Source organism: Vanessa tameamea, chromosome 5, assembly GCF_037043105.1.
Source record: "Vanessa tameamea isolate UH-Manoa-2023 chromosome 5, ilVanTame1 primary haplotype, whole genome shotgun sequence".
Taxonomy (NCBI): domain Eukaryota; kingdom Metazoa; phylum Arthropoda; class Insecta; order Lepidoptera; family Nymphalidae; genus Vanessa; species Vanessa tameamea.
Genome location: NC_087313.1, coordinates 13678741 through 13695083, shown reverse-complemented (window position 1 = coordinate 13695083; position 16343 = coordinate 13678741). Strand labels below are relative to the sequence as shown.

The following is a 16343-nucleotide window of genomic DNA, read 5'->3' as shown; positions in this document are numbered from 1 at the left end:
TTTTTCAATGTCAGCCACAAATGCAATTTTATTTAGTCTCCATTTCAATACCAGCGATCTCAATATCATCCTAGAGTTGTGGTCCAACTAATCATTCATTATTTAAAGATATATTATTATTTCCAGGATGCGGTAAATAAACTGGGAGTTGTATATTTCAGTTTCCGGCACTTCTTCCATATGATTAAGTTTTAAATACTCTTCAATAACCTTTGAATATTCTTGTTTTAAATCAATATCTGTTTTAAATCGTTTTTCTAACTGTTTTAGCCTCCTTGCTGCGATGTTTCTTGTATTTCCCTTCAATGAGTTAGGGTTCTCTGTCTTGAATGGTAGTTTTACGATGTATCTGCCTTCTACGTTTCACAAAGTTTGCAGCATTTCATTGATATTAATACTATGGTGCATTACAATTACATTATCTAAAGATTCCTTCTCATTGTCCATAGTTCCAAAGAGAATCCATCCTAAACTTGTGCTTTGGGCGCAGGGCGAACCTGCAGGACCTCTAATTATATCATTCAAAATCAAGAACTTTTTATGTTACAGTGTACTCATATAGTTTAATCTTGATTTCACCCTAATCCACGATACTGAAAGCCTTTTATTTTAAATATTTAGTTATTTTCAACCTAAAATATTTAACGAGAATTTATAATGCAAAACAGGTGGTAGGCTTTTTCTTTTTCAATTGACAATCTGATAACGTCATGTTTGACAATTTGATTTTACGCTTAAAACTTAACCTCAAAAGTTTAAGTCAAAACCAAGTCGTGTGGACATACACTAGTTTCATAGTTCACACGTTTTTAATAATTGGTTATTAAAAAATATTCTTCTGAATATTATACATAATTATTTATATAAATACTAATGTAACTTGATAAGGTGTTTGTTAACAATAACATGAAATCAAAGTCATTTGAATTACCGATACAAACGACAGAACTTACCGCATAGTTCTAGAAGAGAAGACGACCTCAAGGTTACATCCACCCCTAATGTCAGAGGTAAAAAAGATAATAGCGAAAATGTTGAGTCTATTATGAAGAACTCAACCCATGGATAAATCTTTTGATATACAAAAGTTAATGCCTATAAAATTAAACCCAGAAAGAGAAATAAGTCAGTAAGCTTTATATTGGATGATACTGAAACTGTTGCTATTAAGAGATCGAAATCAGAGCTATCAGTAATGGACAGCAAACTAACACAGAACATCAAAACGAACTTTGGATCAGCCAAAACTAAAAAACCCAAGAAAAAATCTAAGGATGGAAAAAAAAACAAAGGTAATGCAAATAATTTCAAAATAGAAATTGATGCATCACAAGAAAGCACTAAGTCAGACGCGGTAGAGACATGTGACATGAAGGATATCTCAAGTAATGAAAAACAAAGTGAAGATAATCTAAAGATAAAGAAAAACAAAAGACAGAGAAAACGAAAACAAATTGATAATTCTGCAAATCCAGTAACAGTAAATGGAACCCAAGCAGATGAAGCTACAGAAAAAAAAAAGAAAAAGAAGAAACATCAAACTAAACAAATAAAAGATAAAATAGACTCAGAAGGTGAGCCAGCAACAAAATCTTGTAAGAAAGATATAAAGCCAGATGTAATAGCACAAGACTTGGAAAGTTTAAGTATTGGTCATAATGCACATACATTGACAAATCTTCTTGATGAAATGACAGTCATAGATAAGAAAAAGAAAAAGCACAGAAAGCCAAAAAAGAATAAGCAACAAAACTCTTCTGACGATGTAACCACTGAAATAGGTGAAACGATAGCCGTGGAAGAGAATAAGAAATTAAAATGGATGAAACGCAAATGGAATAAAGACAGGAAAGTTGGAGTCAATGATGACAAACTTGTAACATCAATTGTTGTTGAGAACCTGCCCTTAAAAATAATGTGCAACTATAAAAAGCTGCTTACTGAACACTTTACTACATTTGGTCCAATAAAAGTAGTTGGGTATGTAACATAGTAATATATGTTAATATAATAAATTACCTTACATATATTTCTTAAAATATTATTGACATCTCAAAATTTCAGTATTGCTGAATTATACTCTATTGAACATCCTGAAGCATTCACAACTACTATAAACTTTGAAAGTGAAGATGCAGCCAATAAGGTGAGTTTACCATTATTGTAATTATAAATACATGCTCTGGAGATTTAGTTATTTTTATAAATATTAGCGAATATAATAAATATAATTTAATCATAATAATGAACACCTACTATATATGTCAAGTATTTGAATGATATCATCAATAGATAAAATTGTTACAAATATGTACCCTTGCAGTAGTCAAAGCCATCAAATACTTTACAAATTGAGTTGAATTTACAAAAGAATTATTAACATTAATGCCTTCATTATATACTTGGTAAATAATTGACTGTTTTATACCAGAACCTTTTTATTTTTTATATCAGGCCTTAGATGAAGACAATACACTGTTTGAAGGCAACCGCATTCGTGTAAAGCGACTCCTTCCGCCCTCACAGACGACGTTAGTTGTTAAGTTGTATGCAAATTTATCAGAACCAGTGCTCAGCTCAGTCTTCACCAACGCGGGTCGGATAAGAAACGTTCGTAGATTGGTCAAAGGGAAAAAGTCTATATGTAAGTTCTATTGCTTTATTCTTCTAACAGGCAAAATATCAATGTCGTTTTATGCATAGAAACTAATATTTATCGGAAAGTAAATGAAATATTTTACGAGAGTAAAACCGCTGATGATAATATAGTGAGAGTTATAATTTAAAATAGTATAGTCAACATATTATACTTAACACATTACTCTAATTTACAGCTACAGCATTTATCGAATTCGATTGTCCAGAAGCAGTGGAACGAGCTATCAAGATGGCGGAAGATGTCAAAATAGGCGGCAAAAAAATATTTGCTGCGAAATTCGAATTACGCAATCAAAACAAAAAGTTGAAGAAAAATGAAAATGATGGAGGCAGTGATGATTCAAGTGATTAATGTATCATGCCGAGATTTACTTCCTGATTGTATTTTAAAAACTTGATCATTTACTTATATACCTATTTTAAAACTACTTTATAATGTAATTTTATACAGCTAAGTAACTACTTTTAGTATAACATGTTAAAATTACTTAAAGCGAATACAATATTTTTCTTAACAGTTACGGTTGTTTCATTCAATATTTATATATTTTTTTTACAAAGCACCTTCTGATTGTTCAAGTTAACATTTTACTAAGGAAAAATAAAGATTGTTTGAAAAAATATATATGTTTCCGCCCGGGATCGAACCGGGGGCCTTCTGCGTGTTAGGCAGATGTGATAACCGCTACACCACGGAAACGATGATAAATAATTCCAATATACCTATTTATAAAGTGCTTTCATTAAATAAAAATTATAACATAATAAAATTCTTTGGAAGTGGAGGAAGTGGAGCGCTTTAAGCTTTATACCTCGGAATCCAGGGCCAGTCAATGAATCTATAAAAACTTTGGAAATGTGTTTTTAGTAGTATATAGAAAAGGTTAAAAAAAAATTTGGCTGATCTCAATTTTTTTTATTATAAATAATTATAATTTTTCCATAGTTTTCCTTTAATTATATTAGTTTAAAGTTATATTTTAAGAAGGACAACTTAATCTTGGGTCTCAAGGGATTGCTGGTATAAAGAGAGAGAGGAGAGAACTAGAGTAGCTGTTGGGTGTTGTTAACGCGAGCCCTAACCGATTAGTACACGTGGCAATTTGCTAGGCTCAATAGGGAGCTGTTTTTGGGGGCTCCTATATAAAATAATTTCTGGAAGCAAGCAAACAAAATTTAATAATATAAACCATTAATGATGATATAAGGTCGTAAGAAAAGCTGCATGCTTTGTATGATATTCAGCTGACTGAACTGTTTATTTACTAATCAATGCCGGTTATTGAAGCAACATGGTGCTAAGCTTAAAAAACTATGGAACAGAACAGGCGACCTTTGACTAGTAAAGTAAATCAATTAACATTACGATTAAGGTGGTGATTGGTGTGTTAAGTGAATAAAACATATTTAAATTGAAACAATAATTTATTGTGTTCTTACAATAATTATGCTTTAAATTTATGTATACACAAGGTTCTTAAACCGACATAAACCTAAGATAATTACAATAATTTATTTACATTTGATACGATTACGAATAAATTACATTCAGTGTTGATAGTCGCATTTCGCTAATATTTTACAAATAATACTTTGATTCAGATATTATGCGTACATTTCCTATTGCTATACAATAAAATTAATCTCAACATACCGATATACCTCATACAACCACAACCAGCGTCGTCTTGTGTGACCATATTATCAGTCCCAGTGCCATTTGCATTTACTGTATAACCCCGACTAACCCGACTAAGCGGATTAACAGTGCGTCTCTTCGATATCTTCGACTACTTATATCGAAAAAAAAAAAAAGATTCATGTCTTAGAAGAGAAGTGAAAAACAAAAAAAAAAAAACTTATTATTTATAAAAACAAGACAAGACTATCAACGCAACATCCACATGTATGTAACATTCTCAACTTCACGTGACCGACTAAATCGGGGTTGTACCGTAAAAACAAAACAACGGCGTACTACCAACAATATTAAAAATATCAATTACATGAGATGTTATGAAAAAATATATAAAATTTAAGATATTTAGTTCACAATTATAATTAGCTGAACATACTTATCGATAAATGAATGACATTTCGACTATTGTAACTTGGGAAGGCACTAATCGTCTCGTAGTTTAAATCGAAATTACCTTGATATATTAATTAATAACTCTTAGTCTATAGACAAAAACGATTTGTTCAGCGGCCTCGAACCCACTTCTTACAGTAAGCAGTCATATAAGCGTCCATTTTAGTCATACGTTAATAATTGCTCGTTTAATATTTACAATTTTACAATCTACACGTATGGGTCAGTACAGTCGTGATCACGTAAAGTTCGTAGTACCTACGTTATAAGGCTTCGATCTAAAGATACGGAACTTGCGACTAGCCACTCGAATACGTTCGCTCCTCGCTAGAGCCACCGATCCCATCTCATCCGATAGACTGAGCCACATCCATAGCCGAAGTCGAAGTTTCAAGTGATTAGTGACGTTTCAAAAATATCTTTATATTATATTCAATTTCGTTTTATATGATACATATAAACAAGCAACGGATGAGATCTCGGTGTGTATAAATATTGTATAAATAAATAATATAAATGAATGCGTTGAGATCGTGTGCGCGGGCGGCGCGGGGCGCGGGGCGCGGGCGGCGCGGGGCGCGGGGCGCGGGCGGCGCGGGCGGCGCGGGCGGCGCGGGCGGCGCGGCTCTAGGCGTGGCGCTGGTTAGGCACTGGGATGCTGCGGGCAAAAAAACTTGACATTACAAAAAACTAATTACATTATATTCATATATTCGATTTATTTCATCTTAAATGGAAATGAAAAATAATTAAATAATAATTATTAGTAGCTCTATAACCAAACGTGTACTGTGATATCTAACAGGTACATTTTTTTTAAAAACCTAAATGAGATTATGGCCCCGAATCTGTTAATAGAATGATATCAATCGATGCGTCCAAAGAGCAAATATATTAATATACCTCTACATGCATTTTTATGCGTTACATTTATAATATACCTCTACATGCATTTTTATGCGTTACAGGATGATACGGAAAGTATATAATATTTAGCGATCGGTGACGAGGTGGTAACTAAGAAATAAGGTAACTAAATATTCTCGTGCTCCATAATAATAGGTACTGAATTTAAAAAAATCATAAATCAATGATCAATAAAGAAGTTTACTGAGATCCCAAATAGATCGAATTCAATAAAAAACGGGAAAATTACCCGTAAAAGGCAGGGAAGCTCGTATCCGTGTTGAACTGGAAGTTGACGGGCGTCTTCGGCGAGGCGCAGCTGTAGCTCAGGTAGTCGTCCGACGCGTGCAGCTGCCGGTTGAGGCTGGGCTCGGACGCGCTGCGGGTGATCTTGGGCATGGCGCGCAGCATCGACTCCAGGGACGCCAGGATCTGCCGGAACAGCGGCCGCTGCTCGCGGTCGAACTTGATGCAATCCTCGAACAGGCGCTTCAGGGCCTGCGGGGCGTCCTGCCGCAGGCGCCGCGCATCCGGCCGCAGCAGCCCGCGGCCCACCGTCCACAGGATCTGCGCACCGGGCATATACACGTTGGCGCCTTGCCGTTTTAACCGATCCCTACATCGCCAGTGCGCCACCCACCTTCGGAACTAGATGTCACGGGCTTTGTGCCTCTAGTTACACTGGCTCACTCATCCTTCAAAGGGGGAACATAACAATACTATGATAAGTGTCCGAAGCCCCGCCACCTAGTAAATGGCTATATGTATGGCGTACAAATATGTTAAGTCGTAACTCAGGGGCTGTTACTCTATTCAAATGTTTAGGTGCGAGCTAAGTAGGTGAAGCGGTGACCTGGTCCTTGTTGTTGAGGTGCGAGTAGGGCAGCTCGCCGGCCATGAGCTCGAACAGCACGATGCCGTAGGCGTACACGTCGGAGCGGAACGTGTAGGGCACGGGCTCGTCCATGCGGATGACCTCGGGCGCCATCCACAGGATGGAGCCGGTGGGCTGCTGCCACTGCACGCCGCCCAGCGTCGACGAGTCTGCGGGCGGGGCGGGACTTTCACTTCTCTTTTAATCGCACATCGCCGGCGGTCCTTCGAGTTCGACGGCATCGCCGTTTCGGGGGCCTCGTACCGGGAAAGGAGAACTCACCTCTTTCGGGAGAGTTCAGGGAGACGAACGGTCTACGCGTGTCCTGCGAAAACGCACCTCGGAGGAGGCGCTACACGGGGACACTTATCATTTTGCAATTAACACTTTACGAAACTATTTATCTGTTCTACTGAGTCACCACCGATTACGAAGTCAAATCTACGGTGAAGAGCGACCGATTGCGCACCGAAGTGAAAAAAACACGTATAACAGTCCTACACGTCGCGCATAAGACGTCATCGCGTTATACGTTTTGGTGAGACACATCAACAGACAGTCGTAACATTTTTAAAAGACGATCGCGCATTACCTCCGGTGAAAGTTATCTTGAGCTTTCTTGTGATTAATTTGTTTTTTACATTAAACTGGTGTACGGTGGTGAAGGAAAATATCAGGAAGGAAACTGCACGTGTCGGATTAAACTTCGCCCCTCGTGTCTCCATAAATTCCGGACTCTTACACTGTAGTCTGGTGAAAGAAGTTCGGAATCTTCTCTTTGACAGACGAATTTGGCAATCAGCAACCAAGTGTCTACTTCTTAAATTTTACTTATAATAAAATATTAAAAAAATATGTGTTCCTTACCTGACCACCGTACTTTGGCTGTGGCTAGACCGAAGTCTCCGATTTTAACTGACCAGTCATCTCTTAAAAATATATTGTTTGATTTCAGGTCCCTGGAAAAATATTGAAACCATATTTAAAATAATATTCAGTACTTTGTGGATCACAGAGTCAAGTTCGACTTTTGAAGCGACATTTGAAGTCTACCGATATGCCGGTATTTAAATGCTGGTGATGGATACATTATGTTAATATTTAAGCTGCTAATGTTATTAAGTCTCGTCTCTCGACGACAGATGTAATTCTGAGCAAAACAATAAACTAGGGTCGCGCGACCGGGCCGGACCTGTGTATGATGTTCTTGGCGTGCAGGTAGTCCATGCCCTGCGCGGTCTGGCGCGCCACGTCGATGAGGTGCAGCATGGGCAGCGGCGTCTCCAGCACGTGCAGGTGCTGGTACAGCGACGAGCCCTCGCACCACTGCGTCACGATGGCCAGCGACGGCTTCGACACGCAGCCCATGAACAGCAGGATGTTGCAGTGCCGCGTCTTGCGGAGCACCGCCACCTGCGCGGGTATCGATACTGTTACTGACGCATTTCGCGTTATTTGCTGGGGCGAGCCCGACATGTTTCAGAAACACTTCAGTATGCTTCACCATTGAGCTACGCAAGCGTCTAAACCACGTCGCGGACTTTATATCATATAAAATGCTGTCAATTAGTCGGCGAAGTGAATATATGTTAATGTGATGGAGAGAAGTCCGGTAACCTCGTTCTTGAAAGCTTGCAGCTGTGCCGGCGTGGGCGTCTTCACGTTGAGCGTCTTGACCGCGACGGGCCCGTGCCAGTGCGCCTTGTACACCGTCCCGAAGCTGCCCGACCCTGCGGGGGGACATTGCGGTAACACCATCGCTCTCTAGACACATTTCATTCAATTATTTATGTATGCTATTTTAGTATACTGTACCATATTTTGAACATCGATAAATTTTTTATGTTAATTTAAGTGTCGAAAGTCAATGCAGATATTTTCTATGAAAAGACAAACGTCTCGATCGAGCCCTGGTCCCGGTCCAGCTCCTGCATTGGTTAAAATAATTGGAAATGTATTCCAATATTGATAAGCAAAAGGTGAGATCTTATTGTAGTTGCTCGATTTTCATAATGCTTCAAAAAACTGAGTTTCTTGCCAGTTTCTCAGAGCTAACTTTAAATTTAAACTTCAATTAATCTTGGAGAGTGAAAATTCAAAAGCGTCAGCGCTCATAGATCTCCTCGCGCCGTCCACGTTTAATCATTACCAGTGTGCAACCAGCACAATACAATGAATATTTGGCGAGTGGCGGGCGGCGGGGGCGGCGGGGGCGGCGGGGGCGGCACGTACCGATGCGCGCGCCGATGAGGATCTCGTCGGCGTGTATGACCCAGTCGTCGTAGCTCTCGCGCGGCGACAGCGCGTGCTTCCACGACTCGTCGGCCGAGCGCGCGCGCGCCCGCCGCGGCCGCAGCGTGCCCGTCGGCGACGCCTGCGCACACACACTCACTCTCACTCGGTTTATTTGGATTCGCTTAATTGTACCCTCGCCTTACGTTCTCTTTTAGTTCATTTATATTTTTCGTGTACATTTTATATGGCACGGGTGTACGCTGTACCCTTTAGCCGTCACAGATGAGGTAGCTTTCAATTAGTATTTTTTTTTAGAATTGGGTCATTAGTTTCGGAGATCACTGCATACAAATAAACAAACAAATTTTACCTCTCAGTGATATAAGTGTAGATAATCCTAACCTGAGTGCTCTGACTTTGTGGTTGATCGCCCTTGTCTTTGTCGTCTTTGTTGTTTCGACTCGACGTTAGGTAGTTGGTCGACTGCGGCGAGTTATTACACTGAAAACAATATTATTGAATATCTATTAAACTAGAAACGGCCTATTGATAATTCAGTTGAAAATGATGCTCTTTATAAGACATCACCTTGACCCTAAAAAAGTTTAAATCACTTTTTAACACCATCAATACGGCTTTAACCATGGGCTCTAAGACATTATGTCTCTTGTGTATAATTACATTGAATTACTCACTCTTCAATCTCTTACGTGATTGTGTTTAGCAGAGTTTATCAATATTAAAATCATTATATAATATTGATATTTACATGTTCTAAAAATGTTTATTTAATGATTTAATTTTAATATTCAAAGTAACCTTTTAAATATTACCTGATTCTGTTTTCTCTGGTGCTCGGCGAGTGTCATGGGCCGCTGTACCATATTGATGCAAACATTAGGAGCTGAATTCGATCGGTCCTGCTGATTGAGTGACCGAGGATGTTGTTGCCTAAAATAAAGTAACACATTAGAACATTTTATAAAAAAAAATCTTTACATATTGTGTTGTTAATGATCTAAAATATTATCGAACCACATAGCAAATGTACACACAGCACTTAACAACACACAAATGTATGTTAGAATGAAATTATGTTTAAATACATAGAAATAATAGCACATGGATATATAGTATACAATATAGTTTATATAAAATGATATAAAATGTGTAACATTTAAATTATTCACTCAACAAATTGATCAAAAAACAGTAGCAGTTTTGTTGTTGTAAAATTAGATTGTTTTAACCAAAAAAAAATAAACACATGTTTGTGTTCGAAACATTGAAAAACAAAATAAACTGTAGCACATGTGACAGAAGTGAAACCTTTTTGCGTCTCAAATGTTGCTTATAAAATCATTGCTGTCAAATTTTATTGTTATCGCTCACAAATAAGTTACACTTCAAAAAAAAAAACGTTTAAATGTTGATGGAGTCAATATTCACCAGTTAACATCAAACTCCATCTTCTTAGCCGGGGAGGCAGACCTGAACATGTACAATATATTGTATTTAATTATATTTTAAAAATATATATAAAACTAATCTCGTTTATTTATTCTTAAATTTGTTTTAAAAAACTATTTTGGAAATACAAGATAGAAATTTACTTTAAGTTTAGACAAAAATTTTCATTGTAATATTCAATGTCAATAAATGTAAATATGCTTATTATACTGTATTGTAACAGTTCACAGTAAGACATTACAGAAATGAGTGAGAAGAATTGAGATCTAGATCCCAGGTGGATGCTCTAAATCGAATTTTTAATTTGTTACAATTGACAGCAACCGCTGCCATTAAAAAACTGCCCTAATATTAACATTATAATTTTTTTTGAATTGACATAATTAATTGTACTTTTCTCGATGGAAAAGATTAACTAGCGAGGTTCCTCTCAGTTGTTATTGTTTGAATTTACATCATAAACTAACTTTAAACTTAATATAAGTCTAGTAAATAATGATTCAAAATTTCCTGTAAAAGGCTACTTGCTGAACTTCAGCTATGCATCCGAATACATAAAATACAAACATATCAAATAGTTGTAGGTTTAATTAAATTAACTTTTAAGTAAAAAGCAATGCCTGTCATTGTTCATATGCTTTCAAGTGTTCATCAGATCAAGTCGTACATTGTACAGTTATAGTTGGCAGCTGGAAGATTCCTTGCACAGGGTCAACATAACCACACATAATAAACATTTTTGACATTGAATTGATGTAATGTGATTGGAAAATGTAGAAATCTTGAATAATCTATTATATTAATTTATCATTATCATAGCAAAAAACGGACATTTTTAATGTTGTCAAAGTATTTGTTTAATACTTATGCCCACTAATGCCTAGAAACCATTAGTTAGTATTTATAAAGCTTTTTAGTATTTATAAAAGTTTTACATGAATGAAAACTTATTTTCTTTCTTTAAATACATTTGTTGAATTTAAATTCGATTTTTAATGCACATCTGATTGTAGAATCTAAACATATGTATATAATTTAATACAGTGATGTTTAAATTCTTACAATATTTGTATTTGTCTCATATTTGACTTTGAGCAGCGATATCTTAGATTATTGTGATACTAACTTATTTTGGTGATAGCTAAAATGTGAAGGTAGGTAGAGGATGCCCGCTTGAGTCTCAGGATTTTTGGCAAGCAATGCTGCATAATATGTATCAGTCATCCGGACCTGGAGAATTTTAGAACATTAGTAAAGAATAATTTTATATTAAAACTATATTGTGTTTTATTCCCCATACAAACAAAAATTTAGACGATTTAATTATTGTATAGTATTTCATAAGTGAACTTCAGTGTAACATAAAAATTAATTGCAAATTAAAACTTTATTTATTCAAATTTGCATTACAATAGTGATGAATTATACTCTGGTGAAACATAAGACCTACTAGAAAATTCCTTCATTAGACTTTATACATGTTTGTTTAGAATTCTTCTCCTACTAAATCAATTGACCAATTTTGATCATTTTCTTACTAATAAAACACATTAAAATTATCATTGTGTTGTTGTAATAGCCGGTGTTTTTATAAATTAGTTAAAACAGGTACTAACCTGATGGCAAATACTTGGCACTTTGTCTGCACATCTCTGATGAAATTTGAAATTGCACTGAGAGCAATAGAAACCATTGAAGAGCAGCCTCCGACAGCATTCACAGAATGCCAATGTGAAAAATGTTTTACGGGTGAACTGATGTGACATGTGAGACATTATCGGGAGTTTGTCTAGAATTCTAACTGTCACCTGGAATTTTAAATAAAACTGTACTTATATTACATTTTTTACAATTTTTTTTGCATTGCATTGTTGATATATTTATTAATATAGAAAATTATTCCCTATAGTGCTCAGGATTAATTTAGCTTTCTACCATTATTTTTTTTATTGTTTAATTAATTCCCCTACATACAAAGAAACAGATTGTACATCTTTATAATATTAGTACAGATATACGAAATAAATCAAGTATGAGAGTATACTTTTTATTTTTATTTAGAACATAACTGAATTAAACTAGACATTCCTGCAGGGAATAATGATTTGTCTTTGATATCAACAAACATATAAAAAGGACAATATCTACACTCAATCTCCCAATACACCAGAAATATATTATATGAAATTTGACAAAACTTATGACTTAAAAAGTATATTTTAAGCAATCTAGAGTTATGTGAGCACTTTATTACCTTTATTAGTTCATTATTACTATACTGAAAATAAAATCACTGACCTCTTCAGCATCGATCATCGTAATGTCGATATCCCATGGTATACCTTCATTATTGCCTGTCCTAACCACTTCGCAAATTTCACAAGTTAAATTACGGAGTTTAAGCGCCTTCATCAGCGCCTCTCGCAGCGTCACTCCTTCTTTCACCTGCACGCTTGTACGTTGCTGGTTCGGCAGATGAGCCCTAAGGAACACCTTAGGCTGCCGCGTGAGTGTGTCGTACTTCTTCGAGTCATCTTGCCAAGAATATTCTTCGCTTCGGTCCGGCGAATCACTTTGTAACAGTTCACGCAATGTCTGTTCCCTAAGTTCTAAATTATGCAACTTCGCAGTCAACTCCTGGTATTCCGAAAGATACAGTGAAGGCGGATGCTGTAAACCAGCGAACCTTGCATTTAAAGCGTCAATGTTTTCACGGGTCACATTTATAATACTTTGAATGTTTCTTATTTCATATGTCGGATCCGCTAAGTCGTCACTATCTGTAGATGTCGACATATTATCACTGTTGAGAGATAATGCAGGTATATTTCCATTAATTTTTCTTGAACAATTTTCTTTCTCTCTAGTAACTGCCATTTCTTTTCTTTTTATTTTTTCTTAATTTTCTCCGCGCACACTCGCGCAGGATAGATAGATGTTGTTTGTTGCCATTCTTTGATAAAAAAAAATCGTATTAAAAGATTGACCTGTGCTAATGATAAAAATGCCAAAAAATAAAATAGTATTTTTTTTTTTATTTTTGCATATTTTGCAAACCTGTTGTAAATAAAAAGTAAGGTTAAAAATCGGGTTAAATATAATGGGACAAATCAAATCATTCTAATAATAAGGTGTATTAAATCAGATAAAAAAGGTGAATTTTAATATTAAGTTTGTTCTTTCTATACATTGTGAATTAAATTGAATATGCTAATTATACATATAAATTTAGTATTATATTTAACTTTATTAGAATACTTAATATTTCGATGGCAACCACGCGTTGTTATAGTTGAATATTACATATAAGAGGTTAATATTCAAAATTATCTAAATTTGCACGCTAAAACTTAACTGTTGTTTCTTTATTTAACGTTTATACGTAATTCTGTTGGTAGTTCCATTCAAATAAAACTTGTGGTTTTGTTTAACTATTGTGATAACAGTTATTAAAAAAATGATCTACAAAAACGTAATAATAAGTTAACCAAACGTATCAATTATTTTTCGTGCAAACAAAAGAATTATAGTCAAATAAAATTAACATTATTTTTTTAATACTCTTGACAATAGTTGACTAAAGAAAGTTGGTGTACTAATTCCACTTTAGCAAATCTGAATGTAAAGTAAGCAACTTTATTTTGCATTTGCATATCGTTAAACTAATATCAATATATTTATATCGATTTAATCGTAAATTAATGATGAATAGAATAATGCTTAATTCATTAACATTAAGTAAAGCGAAAACATCGATATCTTTACATAAAAGATAATCGATACTCATTCTGTCTTTTAATTCGCTAACTATTGATATTAAATAGTTAATCGAAACTCATTGTCAATAATATAGTGACAGATATGTCAACTTAGTGAAACATAAATGTATATGACACTAAAATGTCTATATATATATTCATTATATATAACTATTTATTTGTTGTGACAACACTGCTTGGTCCTAAAACTCAAACTTGTTATTATTACAAAATTGGACATAAATTGTTGGAACTTTAAGCTGAAATTACATCAAATATGTAAAAATAGTGGGCAAAATGACTGACAACATCAATTGTTCTCGTCATATCTCCTATGAGCAATTCAAAATATTAATTGATTTTATGGGACAACACGTAGGGCTTGCAACAGGCAGCGCTCGCACATTGGAAGCAAGACATAAGTCTAAAAGTTTGTGGAATGAACTAACAAAAATGTTAAACAACACTAGATCGGGTACCAGGAAGACATCAGATGGTTGGAGTAAGGTTTGTCTGAAAAGTTAAATATTAAAAGACATATTTTCTAGAAAGTTCACTACCTATAATCACCGATTCTTATAGATAATTCATTTTAGGAAAAATATTCTATTTAAGGATCAATGTAACAAGTAAGCACTTATATTATAAAGTTTTTTATTTGTTTAGGTATCTATAATTTCATATTACAGTGTATAATAATTTACAATATATTTTTTAAATTGAAGTTTGCTTATTGCAGTATTGGAGTGACTTCAAAAATAAACTCAAAAATAAAGTAAGGCTGATCAAGAAGAGAAAGAGGTCTGGTGCATCAAAAAATATCATAAATCCTTTGACAAGACTAGAGAAGAGAGCTCTTATCATCCTAGGTCCTCATTTTACCAGAAAGATATCTAAGGTTTCTGTTGATCCCTTTTAAAATTTAATTTCTGTGAGTCAAGCTCTGTGTAACTTATAGAAATTGCAACTTCATCATAGTATCTTTAATCTATGTTTTTTATCAAGTACGTTGTGGCAGAAAGAATCACATTCTTTACTATTTTGCTAGTGTTTTATACTTTTTTGCATTCTTAAATTTTCTTTTACTGACAATTTTCAGTGTCCACCAGAGGTTAAATTAGAGGCTTACCAAGAGGATGGACATGATGATTTATCTTTCATGCACAGTGATTCTAGTGATCGATGCTCAGGTAAGGCATGAAAACTTAAAAAATCTTTTGCATTTTAACTATTGCATTGAAATTATTCTTTATAATATATCTAACAAATTAAGATTAACATCAGCCAGAAATATTGAAATAAAATATATAGATAAACTAAATAACATACTAGATAATATATAAGTACTTTTTGTCACTAAAATTGGTTTAATTTCTTGAAAAGCAAATCATAAAGAGGACTCTTGTGGTTATGCAATAACTTAATTAACGGGTCACATTGTAGGCTTTCTTGTTGAAATACAGTGGATATGCATTGTATAAGTGAATACATGTAACAATCATCATTATTAATACATTTTTGATTAAATTGGTGCTGCTGCTTTGACTGCATATACATATTTTCAATTACACTATTATTTAACTTTTTACAGTTGAAAGAGACAGCAGTATGAGTGAAAATTCAAATGAGGAATTTGATGATGAATCTGAAGAGGAGCCAAATGAACCAACTATACAAAGTACAAAAAAAACTTTATTTTAATTTTATAAAAATGTGTACATTTTCTTTAGAAAAATTGAACATTTAGAACAAATTTCTCAAACAAATATAAAAATGAATTATAATTTTTTTATTTAATCTGATATCTCCTTTTGTAGGTATATACCCAAAATGGCTTATTGAAGTTGAGAAAAAACGTGCAGAAGCTGATCTCAGTCGATCAAAGGCAGAAGAAAAACGAGCAATCATATCAGAGAAAAATGCTGATGCAGCTCTTGTTCAAGCTGAAGCTTTAAAGAATTTAGCAGAAGCTGCAACTGTACAAGCCAATGCACTTGTGAGAATAGCTACTCAGCTAGAAAATCGAGGTGGAAGGGAAGACATACTGCCCATATGATGTGATGATGTCTTGGATTGGACTTATAGCTTTGAATAGTTATAATGGTAACATTATAGTGGACTTCTAAATAGTTTTAAACATGTAAATATAAAACAAAGACATTCTAAACACTAATAACTGTGCTTATAAAATTGTTTATTTGGAATATCAATACACAGCCCAAACTATCGAGCCTAGAAAACTGAAATGAAATGTTGGCCTTAAAAGGTTTGTTCAATAATATAAACATCCACAGAATGGATGGAATATTTCAACTTTAAGGGGAAGAAATGGGATTGGTAACATTGTAAA

General features: G+C 34.7%; 3 protein-coding genes and 1 non-coding gene across 5 annotated transcripts; 2 read left to right on the top strand and 2 right to left on the bottom strand.

The window, feature by feature from the left end:
* The first annotated feature begins 947 nt into the window (after positions 1–947).
* LOC113404489 (uncharacterized) lies at positions 948–3177 on the top strand. Its single transcript, XM_026645401.2, has 4 exons — positions 948–1980; positions 2065–2146; positions 2455–2644; positions 2835–3177. Exons 1-4 carry the CDS (start codon positions 1196–1198, stop codon positions 3008–3010), a joined length of 1233 nt encoding a protein of 410 aa, XP_026501186.2. The 5' UTR covers positions 948–1195; the 3' UTR covers positions 3011–3177.
* Positions 3178–3285: 108 nt separating this feature from the next.
* Positions 3286–3358, bottom strand: Trnav-aac (transfer RNA valine (anticodon AAC)). Its single transcript has one exon. It is a non-coding gene; the product is annotated as a tRNA-Val (tRNA).
* A 706-nt stretch (positions 3359–4064) lies between these two features.
* LOC113404487 (raf homolog serine/threonine-protein kinase Raf) lies at positions 4065–13197 on the bottom strand. Of its 2 annotated transcripts, XM_026645398.2 has the most exons (13): positions 12534–13197; positions 11852–12043; positions 11362–11465; positions 10215–10256; positions 9599–9716; positions 9168–9266; positions 8763–8904; positions 8148–8260; positions 7723–7943; positions 7398–7489; positions 6510–6700; positions 5907–6223; positions 4065–5408 (listed from the first exon to the last, which is right to left on the bottom strand). In XM_026645398.2, the coding sequence occupies exons 1-13, from the start codon at positions 13110–13112 to the stop codon at positions 5378–5380; spliced, it is 2241 nt and encodes a 746-aa protein (XP_026501183.1). In that variant the 5' UTR covers positions 13113–13197; the 3' UTR covers positions 4065–5377. The 2 variants fall into 2 exon arrangements, with proteins under 2 accessions (XP_026501183.1, XP_026501184.1); XM_026645399.2 differs by lacking the exon at positions 10215–10256.
* A 961-nt stretch (positions 13198–14158) lies between these two features.
* On the top strand, positions 14159–16324 carry LOC113404490 (uncharacterized). Its single transcript, XM_026645402.2, has 5 exons — positions 14159–14500; positions 14733–14891; positions 15093–15183; positions 15585–15671; positions 15811–16324. Exons 1-5 carry the CDS (start codon positions 14291–14293, stop codon positions 16047–16049), a joined length of 786 nt encoding a protein of 261 aa, XP_026501187.1. The 5' UTR covers positions 14159–14290; the 3' UTR covers positions 16050–16324.
* The last annotated feature ends 19 nt before the right edge of the window (positions 16325–16343 follow it).

What these genes read in the sequence shown, in the direction of transcription:
- LOC113404489 (XM_026645401.2), top strand. Translation starts at nt 1,196, where the DNA reads ATGGACAGCAAACTAACACAGAACATCAAAACGAACTTTGGATCAGCC. An exon ending in GGTCCAATAAAAGTAGTTGG is followed by an intron (nt 1,981 to 2,064) that starts GTATGTAACATA and finishes TCAAAATTTCAG; the next exon opens with TATTGCTGAATTATACTCTA. An exon ending in CAAAGGGAAAAAGTCTATAT is followed by an intron (nt 2,645 to 2,834) that starts GTAAGTTCTATT and finishes TCTAATTTACAG; the next exon opens with CTACAGCATTTATCGAATTC.
- LOC113404487 (XM_026645398.2), bottom strand. Translation starts at nt 13,112, where the DNA reads ATGGCAGTTACTAGAGAGAAAGAAAATTGTTCAAGAAAAATTAATGGA. An exon ending in TGCCAAGTATTTGCCATCAG is followed by an intron (nt 11,466 to 11,851) that starts GTTAGTACCTGT and finishes AAAATTCTCCAG; the next exon opens with GTCCGGATGACTGATACATA. An exon ending in ACCTCAACAACAAGGACCAG is followed by an intron (nt 6,224 to 6,509) that starts GTCACCGCTTCA and finishes CCCGGTGCGCAG; the next exon opens with ATCCTGTGGACGGTGGGCCG.
- LOC113404490 (XM_026645402.2), top strand. Translation starts at nt 14,291, where the DNA reads ATGACTGACAACATCAATTGTTCTCGTCATATCTCCTATGAGCAATTC. An exon ending in TTACCAGAAAGATATCTAAG is followed by an intron (nt 14,892 to 15,092) that starts GTTTCTGTTGAT and finishes GACAATTTTCAG; the next exon opens with TGTCCACCAGAGGTTAAATT. An exon ending in TTCTAGTGATCGATGCTCAG is followed by an intron (nt 15,184 to 15,584) that starts GTAAGGCATGAA and finishes AACTTTTTACAG; the next exon opens with TTGAAAGAGACAGCAGTATG.